The sequence below is a fragment of the Alnus glutinosa genome, chromosome 4 (assembly GCF_958979055.1).
Source record: "Alnus glutinosa chromosome 4, dhAlnGlut1.1, whole genome shotgun sequence".
In the NCBI taxonomy this organism is placed as follows: domain Eukaryota; kingdom Viridiplantae; phylum Streptophyta; class Magnoliopsida; order Fagales; family Betulaceae; genus Alnus; species Alnus glutinosa.
Window position 1 is genome coordinate 12,816,985 of NC_084889.1, and position 10,982 is coordinate 12,827,966.

General features: G+C 36.7%; 2 protein-coding genes across 2 annotated transcripts; both read left to right on the forward strand.

The window, feature by feature from the left end:
* Positions 1 to 233: 233 nt before the first annotated feature.
* LOC133867423 (uncharacterized) lies at positions 234 to 2,577 on the forward strand. The gene is made up of 4 exons (XM_062304186.1): positions 234 to 632; positions 741 to 823; positions 930 to 1,132; positions 2,296 to 2,577. The coding sequence occupies exons 1-4, from the start codon at positions 376 to 378 to the stop codon at positions 2,422 to 2,424; spliced, it is 672 nt and encodes a 223-aa protein (XP_062160170.1). The 5' UTR covers positions 234 to 375; the 3' UTR covers positions 2,425 to 2,577.
* A 4,734-nt stretch (positions 2,578 to 7,311) lies between these two features.
* LOC133865257 (uncharacterized) lies at positions 7,312 to 8,965 on the forward strand. Its single transcript, XM_062301630.1, has 4 exons — positions 7,312 to 7,753; positions 7,865 to 7,947; positions 8,061 to 8,263; positions 8,771 to 8,965. Exons 1-4 carry the CDS (start codon positions 7,500 to 7,502, stop codon positions 8,861 to 8,863), a joined length of 633 nt encoding a protein of 210 aa, XP_062157614.1. The 5' UTR covers positions 7,312 to 7,499; the 3' UTR covers positions 8,864 to 8,965.
* The last annotated feature ends 2,017 nt before the right edge of the window (positions 8,966 to 10,982 follow it).

Consider the following 10,982-nt stretch of genomic DNA (forward strand, 5'->3'; position numbering starts at 1 on the left):
AAAAAAAAAGAAAAGAAAAAAAAAAGTGGGGAAGGGGGGAGGAATTTATTAAACAAGGCCACGTGAAGCAAACCAGAAGGAAACGTGGATGTGAGCATCTTTTTGCCTTAAAGTGAGTCTCAATCTCAAACATAAAACGTGAAGCAAACGAGAAGCCACGATTGACCTGACGACTATTCCACGAAGAAAGCGCGTGGAAAACATTTATAGATATTTTGCTCAACCACTCGTACGAAGCCATTATACACTGTTCCAACATTTATCTTACACCCACGTTCTTTACCAACCTGTTGATTCAATTTCAATCCTCTTGATTGTTATAACAGCTAGCGCAGCGCTACAGAAATTCTTCCAGAGAGACCAAGAGAGCAGGTTATGTCGACATCGACACCAATTCTTCCCTTCAATGGCCTTCCTACTGGCCCTTCTCGCAGCTACCGAGCTTCAGCTCGTAATCCTAATCATCTTCTGGTTATCTCGAAAGGCAAGATCGGCAGCTGTTTTCTGGGAAATGGTTTGGAGTTTGTCAACACGGGCCTGACGGTGACAGATCAGCTAATTGTCAGGAAAACAAAGATATACGGTGTACTTCCAGGAGCTCCGCTTCCTTCTGATCCTTCTCCCGATTCGTGGTAAGACTATTTGATTTTGTAATATTGCTCCAAGCTATTGTTGTTTTTGTCTGATATAAGTAATTAACAGAGAGTTTATGGATATATATATATATGATATCCTCGCAGGAAAGTTTGGATATTTGGAATAATAACGACGGTAATTCTACCACTCTTGGGGAGTAAATGGGGACCGTTACAGACACTGAAAAGTACGGAATTTCATGCTGTTTTTTGTTCACTCTATCATTTTCGTTGTGGCGTTGTGAATATATATAAAGGGGGTTTAATCATGTGATGCTTGGATTGAACATGTAGGCCGACTTGAAACGACTGCGGATAAAGTAGAAGCAGTAGCAGAGGCCGTAGAAAATGTGGCTGAGCAAGTGGATAAGTTAGCGGAAGATGTCGCCGATCACCTTCCACCAGGCGGAAAACTCAAAGAAGCTGCGGCGCTTATTGAACATCTAGCTGAGGAAACAGCCAAGGGTGCCCATCTGGTAGATAAAGCGATCGAGCAGGTTTGACCCAATACCTTATTTTATTATATTTTATCTTAGCTGCACTCGATCTCTTTCATCTTCTTTACATCCTATTTCATGAATCGATGTGAGATGATAAAATTCCAGTTTTGATCAGCAACTGGGTCCATGACTCCATTTGATCAGTTTTCTTAATTACTTTTGACTTTCAGAGGTCCCTACCTTCCTGGTTAGGTTAACCATGGTTGGAATATGAAGAAATATATTTAATGACTGATTTTAAAACCTTCTTTAGTTCTCTTTTCCATTTTCCCTTTTACTGTGAGTCTTGTCCTGTTATTAGAGTACTAGCCGTAGATTTCCAACCATTTTTTCTATATTTAGGGAACAAAACTACTTTTTACTTCCCTATAAAAAAATACCCCACAATAGATTCCCTTATTTTTCCCTATATCAATTAAATATTATTTTTTTACTCTTATTTTATTCTTTTTCTCTCTTTCCTATTTTTTTCTCTCTTTCCTATATCAATTAATTATACTTCTTTTATATTAAAATAATACATAGGGAATGAATAGTAGATATGTATACATTGAGAATCACTATTTATTCCCAACCCCCTAATCTAAATATAGGGCAACTGCTGTGGGAGGTTTTTTGATGTTTTTTATGAAATTTTCCCTAAATATAGGGAAGGGAACCAATATAGGGTAACTACTACTAGTGCTCTCAGGCGCTTTTCAGCGATCTATCATCTTACCTTTTCAAATTTCCTTTAAACTTTCTACTTCTTTTTTCCTTTCTTCTGATCTTTATTCAAACTTTCTACACAAGCAAGCACAAGGCTACTCAGTCAGGTGTGGTGGGTCACAAGATATATCTGTCCACTTGCTTGGTTGTTTGTTCTTCATTTCTTACATTTAACTTTAAATTTTATTTTAAATTTTAGTGTCAACTTCAAATTCTTACATTTTATTTAAAATGGCTAGGACTTTACTTTTATTCCTTACAAAATAGGATTATTGTTAATTGGGCGGTAGTTCGAAGGATACGAATTTACTCCTCCTTTACGTTTTTTTCTTCTTAACCTCCCAATTTTATGGTGCGGGTTCATGCCTTAATTATAAAGAGTAGATGTAAAGTGGTTTGGTTTAGAGTTGAGTGCATGGGGAGTTGATTATTCAAGTACTATTAATTTGCAGGTTGAAGAAATAGAGAAGCAGGTTGAAGAGGTACAGAAGCAGACTGTAGAAGTGCAGAAGGAGGTGGATTCATTGATGGAACCACTCACTGAACAAGCCAAACCGACGCCTAAAGAAGCAAATAAGTAGACTAGAATAATTAGCAAATGGACTTTGACTAGTAATTTTTTGGATATATTGTAAATTAATTAGATTCGTTATATATTTCTTCTCCTCTATTTATGGTTCCGATTTCCTTTTCTTTTGAGGGTCATGAAATGGAATTTCTCTTTAAAAGTTAAATGTGACTCTTCTAATTGATGATGGGAAATGATAACAAAAAGTGTTCGGTTCATGTTATACTTAAAAAAATAAATAAATAAAAGAAAAAAAAATACATTTTATCCCTTCAAAGTTTAATCACTTTTTTACTTTCGTCTTCCACGTTTAAAGAGCGATAAAGTACTACAACAAAGTTTTTAAAATTTTGAGTGTTAAGTACTCTTTTAATTATTTTTGTAATTATTGAAAACACATAAATGCCTCTATTTTGTTTTTCTTAAGGAAAAAATACGCATATTCCTTCAAATTATCACTCAATTGTCAATGTATCTCAAATTATCAATTGTGTTAATATTTCCCTCAAACAATCAAAACATGTCAATGTCCCCTCTAAAATCAACAAAATGATAAAAATGATAAAAAAAATTTAATAAGACAAAAATATCCTTATAAGTTTAAAAAAAAAAAAAACTGAAATTAAAAATTAAAAATATGCATGCCTGGTCTTGCTTTATACATGATCTTGAGATCTTCCTTCCTGGATGTACACTTTAAGTTAGATTGGGTTCTGGTGGGCTTTCTGGCCCCTTGTGGCCGTGTTTGGGCCGTCTTGGTAATGGCCAATGAGGTTGCATGCATGTTGGCCATACATAAGTTAATTGGGCTAGGCCTCCATTGCAGCAATTCTTCATTCCCTTGAGCTACATGTACAAGCCAATGAAAATTAAGCTGAAATAGGATTATAGGTCCCATTTCTTTTGACTACTTGTGTAGGCCAATCAAAATTAATTTGTGCTAATCCACAAGTATCGGTCCAAATGGGATTGCAGGGCCCTATCCCAACGGTCCCCATTCCTTTAAGGCGTGGTTGAGTTAACCTAAGGAAATTTAGAGGGGGGGGGGCTTTCAGCATTGTTTTTCTTTGGAGGGTCTTGTTGTCTTTTTTAGTGTATATCACCTTGCTTTCGCTCATTCTATCTTAAATGAACTAATCTGTGGGTAACGCTAGCAATTTTGATACGACCCGATAACTCGACACGAGCACGACTTGCAATTAGCGGGTTTGGGTTTACTTTAAACATGTTTGAGTCATAAACGGGTCGACCCGTTTATTTCGATCTGGCAGGTCGTGTCACGAGTCACCTATGGGTGACCCGCCAGACATAGTTATGTTTTTATTTTTATTTTATTTTTTTATTTTTTGAAAGGAAAAAAAAAAGGAAATGGGATTAGGTAGGACCGTAGGAGTTTAGGATTGAACAGAAGAGAGAGAGAGAGAGAGAGAGAGAGAGAGAGAGAGAGAGAGAGAGAGAGAGAGAGAGAGAGAGAGAGAGAGAGAGCTGGAGGAGTCGCGCACTCTAATTTCTTTTAATGACATTAACTTCTTTTATCTTTTGATGTTGAACAAACTTTAATAAGGTGGATAACGAAGAAGATAATGTTTTGACATTTGATAGTATCAGTTCCTGTGGCATACCAAGTTCATCTAGAAAATGAGCATATTTGTGGGTCATTCAAGAGTGAACAATATGGAGCAAAAATGGGAACCCAATTTGTATTTGTAAATTTATAATGATGATGTAGTTTTTTTTTTTTTGTTATTTGATTAGACAATTAAGCATATTAAGTGATTTGGTGCTAGCTTACTAGGAGTTTAATTTCTAGAGATGAATTGCTAAAACTATTATTATTTCATTTAAATGCCCCAAAAAAAAAATTCTTTTAAGCTAAACGGGTCGGGTCGAGTCGTTTTGATCCGATACGACACATTATGCTAAACGGGTTTCATAGGTCGTGTCGAGTGACCCGTAAAAATTACCGTGTCATGTCTGGAGCTCCGACCCATTAACATAAATGAGTCATATTTTGGTCTACCTTAAACGGGTCGACCCGCAGACCTGTTTTGCCAGCCCTATATATGGGTATGTGCGTACCTCCTTGAGTTTAGACGGTCCACTAGTTTGATCTTAGTGTGATGGACGAGAGATACTACGCAGGATATGTTTAGACAACCATCAATTATGTTGTGCCATACGCTTATCTAAATCGAGCTAAGTACGGGATTGTTGTCGGTGGTACCCTAGCCAGTCAAGAAAGAGAGTTCCATTGGCCGGAGCCGACTATATGAAGTGGAGTTCTAGTACGCTATTTGGATTGTGCTCAGTAAAGGGTGCCTCCGGTGGACATGGCGCATACCTTAGGTAGCCTAGAGAGGAAGTTTTGTCAACCAGAGCCGAGAAGTGGAGTGGAGTTACAATACCTTATCTAGATCATGCTAAGTAAGGGAGTGTCGTTGGTGGCCATACCGCATACCCTAGTTAGCCAAGAGAAGGAGTTACAGTACCTTATATGGATCATAAGGGAGTGTCATCGGTGGCCATGATGGGTACCTTAGTTAACCCATATAGGGAAATCTATAGGTCACAGATGAGAAGTGGGGTGGAGTGACAGTACCTTATCTAGATCATGCTAAGGGAGTGTTGCTAGTGGAGTTATCGTATCTTATTTGGATCGTGCTAAGTAAGGGAGTCCAGCGGGTGGCCACGACGTGTACCCTAGTTAGCCCAGAAAGAAATTTTCATCGATCGGAACTTGGGTGCGCACGATGGCAACTTATAAAGCCTAGTCGAACGAAGCCGAGTGCTAGGTGCGCATGGTGGCAACTTATGAAGCTCAGTTGGATGAGGCCGAATGTTGGGTGAGATGGTGGCGATTTATCAAGCCCTATTGGACAAGGCCAAATGGTGAGTGCACATGGTGGCGACTTATTAAGCCCAGTCCGGCCAGTCGAACTAGACCAAATGCTGGGTGCACATGGGGTGACTTATGAAGCTTAGTTGGGCAAGGCGGAATGATGAGTTCGCATGGTGGTAACCAGGGTTGGAGCCAAGGGGGTCGAGAAGGGGGCGGAGCCAAACAAATAAAATTCCGTCTGACCACCGACTAAAAATATTCCGATATTTTTAACTTACCAGCAATGAGTAAATTGTTTTTTGACATATATATTTCAATAACCTCTAAATTTATTTTGATACCACGTAAAATTAATTAATTAAAACGTGGCAATGACAAAAGAAATGGACAGATTCCCTAGTGGTTGTACTGCTAAGAGATTGGATCCACCAAAACGTTGAAAAGGAAATGCAAATTTAGTTTAAAAAAGATGAAAAGAACGTCATTTTCTTACAACCTTTTTTTTCTTGGTTTAACACCGACCATATCCCCAACAATTGAACTTGTACCAAACCTAAATATACTAGTTACTACTATATTACAAGTTGGGACGTCAATTTCTTAATTATATCATTTTTTTTTAAGAAAAATTTATTAATATCTAGATCAATGGGAATCAAAGGTGGTTGGTCATGCATTTTTGGGGGTGTTTACTAACTCACAAAATTGGGTCAACCGTAAATAGGATGACAGGTTTTTATTTTATTTTATTGTGTTTATTAAATTTGGTAAAAAAAAATTACATGTTATTAAAAAAAAAAAATAGTTCCTCTCTTGTGCTGAAGTCAAACTTTCATGAGGTTATTGTTTGGCAAACAATTCCTACTCCCTCTCTATTTTTTTCAATTCTCTCAAAAAAGTCAAATAAAAAACATTCTTTTTTTTTTTCACATTTTATATCACAACAATAATTTTCTATTATTATCTGAATAAAAAAAATTCATTATAAAACAAAAAATTTTCACTTTTTCTATAAAACAATTTCAAAGTGATTCTTGCAACAAATATTTTTTTAGGTGTACGGTAAAAAGAAAAGTAAATGTTTATTCCTTTTTTTTTTTTTTTTTTTGGTTGAATAGTTTTAGGTATGTAGTCAGATCAGGAAAATATTCTTACACAATAACATTGCACAATTTATGCACAACAAAAGACATATGGGTAAGACCCATATAAGTAGGACGAGAAATGATCCCTACACTCATTTCTTACAACAACCCCACAACAAGCTGACGTGGCTGGTAATATTTTATTATTTTTTGTTTTGTTTTCATTTCTTTTTGTAAAAAAATGATAAAATATTACCAGCCACGTCAGCTTGTTGTGGGGCTGTTGTGAGAAATGAGTGTATGGATCATTTCTCAAGTAGGACCCACCACATGGGTCTCACCTCACGTGTCTTGTGTTGTCCACAAGTTGTGCAATGTTGTTGTGCACCAATCACTTCTCAGTCAGATTTATGTATTGATTTATTTTTAATTTTATTATTAAATAAAAAAAAATCCATGTAAGTATAATTGTAGTTACTAGAAATGAATAGAACAACAATGATTAGTTTTGTTAAATTTAGCAAATATGAAAACTCATGAAGGAGAGAGATAACAAAATAAATTGTGAATTACATTTGTATATTTTAAACAATAAATTGCAACTTTAATTATCTGAATAGTTTTATATCATCTCCCTTTACAAAATTAAGTCTTGATGTAACATCCGGTAATGAACTTCAGAAAGTTCGGTGGATGCATGTGAGCCTGTTTTATTAATTAATTTAGAACCTCCATCGGAAAACTTGAAGAAAACGTGGATGTGATCGAGCATATATATATATGTCAATCTCAAATATAAAACGTGACTTACAAGGAATATATATATATATATATATATATATATATAAAACATTAGAACGTGAAGCGAACGAGTAGCGATTGACCTTGGCAAGGGGGTAATATTGACCTTATCGATGACTAATTCACGAAAAAAGCGCGTGCCAAACAAATTATAAATATGGCTCAAACCCCTCCAAAAAAGCCATATTGTTCCAACAATATTAATCTATCTTGCACCCACCTGTGATTCAAACCTCTGGCTTGCAAGTCGATCTCCATCCTGATTGAGATTCTCTTCTCTTACGAACTCAGATTAGTTTTGTTATAACAGCTAGCGCAGCGCTACAGAAATTCTTGCAGAGAGACCAAGAGCTAGAGCAGGTTATGTCGACATCAAGACCAATTCTTCCCTTCAATGGCCTTCCTACTGGCTCTTCTCGCAGGTACCGAGCTTCAGCTCGTAATCCTAACCATCTTCTGGTTATCTCAAAAGGCAAGATCGGCAGCCATTTTCTGGGAAACGGTTTGCAGTTTGTCAACACGGGCCTGACAGCGACAGAGCTAATTGTCAGCAAGACAAAGATATACAGTGTACTTCCAGGAGCTCCGCTTCCTTCTAATCCTTCTCCCGGTTCATGGTAAGACTATACATTTGATTGTGTAATATTGCTTCTAGTCCTAGCTATTATTGTTTTTTGTCTGGTATAAGTAATTAACAGAGAGTTTATGGATATATGATATCCTCGCAGGAAAGTTTGGATATTTGGAATGATAGCGACGGTAATTCTACCATTCTTGGGGAACAAATGGGGACCATTATTGAGACTGAAAAGTAAGGAATTAATTGAATGATTTTTTTTTTTTCTGTACTCCTATATATCATTGTCAATATATATAATTAAGGGGGGGTTTAATCGTGTGATGCTTTGAATATTCATCATATAGGGCAAGTTGATACGGCTGCGAATACAGTAGAAGCAGTAGCAGAGATCATAGAAAAGGTGGCTGAGAAAGTGGATAAGGTTGCAGAAGACGTTGCCGATCACCTTCCGGCAGGCGGAAGACTCAGAGAAGCTGCGACTTTGATTGAACATCTAGCCGAGGAAACAGCCAAGGGTGCCCATCTGGTTGACGAAGCAATCGAGAAGGTTTTACTTTACCCAATACCTTATTTTATTATATTATATATATTTTATCTTATTGCATAGTGCATAGGGCACCGTCTTCCATCTTATTTTATATCCTATATTTCAATAATTATTATAATTTGACCAAAGTTGCTGGTTAGGTTAACCATGGTTTGATTAAGAAGAATATTATATTATATATCTGTCCACGTGCTTGTTTGTTTATTCTTCCTCGAACCAATAAGAAAGGCTGCTTTCCTGGAAGCTTCCTTTTTTGCCCCCACGTTTGAAATTACGTTTCGTTATCGTAGATCAACATAAAGCTTAGGAACCAACCAAAACATTTCTTAGAAGTGACGATTTATGTTGACTTTTTCTTTCTTTCTTTTTTCTTTTTCTTTTGTGTGTGTTCTTAACCTCCCAATTTGAAGGTGCGGGTTCAATGCCCTGATTATTAAGCAGAGTAGAAAGTAAAGGAGTTTGGTTTATGTATAGTTTTGTAATTAATTATTCAAATACTGTTTGCAGGTTGAAGAAGTGGAGAGGCAGGTGGAGTCATTGATTGAACCATTGACTGAAGAAGCCAAACCCATGCCCAAAGAAGCAAATGAACATTTATAACTAGACTTGTAATTTTTTGGGCTTTTGACTTGTAATTTTTTGGATAGATTGTAAATTTTATTGGGTGAATAATCAGCTTAATTAATTTTATTTTTCTTTTGAGTTTTGAGGTTCATGAAATGGAACTTAATTCCCTTTCAATATATACATGTGACTCTTCCAATTGATGATGAAAACAAAAATATAATATGATCGTTTATGGATAAGGTAGTTCATTATGTTTGGTCATATTAAGATTTGGCAAGCACAACGGTTAGTGGAAAGACATTAATCTATTGGTGGTTTAAGTATTTTAATAAAAAATTATTTGCAAAAAAACGGATGTGCTAACGCTCAAAAGTTTTCGCACGTATGAATTCCTTGCACTGTTCTATAGTAAGGCTCAAGGTCCTAATTGGTTAAATACTAAGGATAAAATGTAATCTTCACTATTGTTGGAGACTAAAGAGAAAAGTGAGAATTAATCTATCTATTATATGATGTATACATTCAATCAATTTCATCAGTCACTAAGCATGAGAGATATTCATGACAGAACTAAAAGAAAAAAAAAATCACACTTATTGTTTTAGATTTTTGTAGAAATATAAAATACTAGAATAAAAAAGCAGAAGAAAGAGATAGAGAAAAAAGTGACAAATAATTACTGGTAGTTCGGTGTTAGACACATATGTCCACTACTTTGAATAGCCTCTAGAACTACATTTTACTCTCATTAACTTGAATTGTTTACAATACAAAGATCCTTATTTATATGATAATAAGTTCAAGTATGGTAATCAAATCTCCATGAGGATTGTATTACAATCCCAATAAGGATTTGATTAAAATTAACCACTAAATGGAGAATATTTTGATATTGACTTAATATGTAATAAATGAAAAGAATATTATATATTATATTTTTCATATACTCTAACATCACTCCTCAAACACAATGTGAAAGATTCTCTAAGCTTGAGTTTGAAAATAGAAACAAGGGATTTGTTTTTTGTTTTTTTGTTTTTAAACAACGATGGCTGCGGCTGAAGCCTAGAACGGGTCGTAGACGGTAGTTGATAAATAGAGCTAATGGTGAAGATTGATGGTAGACGCTACCGGAGGAGATAGAGGCTGACAAGCAGGAGGGCTAGCGACGTCGGCAGGTGGTTGGGAAATGAGCTGGAATGCAGGGCCAACATGGGCCTATAACCAAAAGATTGGCCGACTTAGTCCAAAATCAAAAGTGGCCGACTTGGGCCAAAATACCTAAAAGGGCCGACAATAGGCCAAAAACTGAAAAGGGGCTGACAATGAGCCATAAAACCAAAAGGGGGCCGACTATAGACCAAAGTACCGACAACGGGCCAAATACAAAAAAGGGGGCCGACATGGACTTGAAACATCAAAAGCAATGTGCTCACTTGGGCGGTTATCAGGACGGCACATTGTACCCAACTCGCTCATGGCACACGTGATGTGTTCCGCTTGGACCGCTCTTCTTCTTCTTCTTCTTTTTGGCTACACGGGTGAAATCAGGTTGAAACAATCTGAGAATGCTCTAAAACCGAGATGAACTAGACAAAAAGGTTATGAAACCGGATTGAATTGTCGAAATTGGGTGGAAAATGCACTAAACCAGATTGAACCGACAGAGAAAAGGTCTTGAACTGGATTTAAAATGGTTTGAAACACACTAGAAATGGATGAATTGGATTGAAAATCATCTAAACTGGTTTGGATACCACTGAACCGGTCAAAAAACATATTGAACCGACCCTGAATGTACTAAACCGGATTGAAACTAATCGAGAAGTGTCTGAAACAATATGAATTGGGCTACAAACTGCTTGAACCGTGCTGAATCAGTATGAACCCACTGATAATGATCCGAAAACGGTCTAAACTGGTCAATAAACCCCTAGAACTGGCTGGAACCTGGATGAAACCAGTGAACCGGTCTGAAAAGGAATGAAACTGATTTTGAACCAATTTGAAAATGAGTCGAGTTGACCCAAAACCCGCTGATGTGAGTCACGGATCGGGTTGACCAGATCCATATAGCCCGCGTGACATGCGCAAGACAAGTGATGTAGGAGGTGCACATGGCACATGCACATTCTAAGGAGTGCGTGAATAG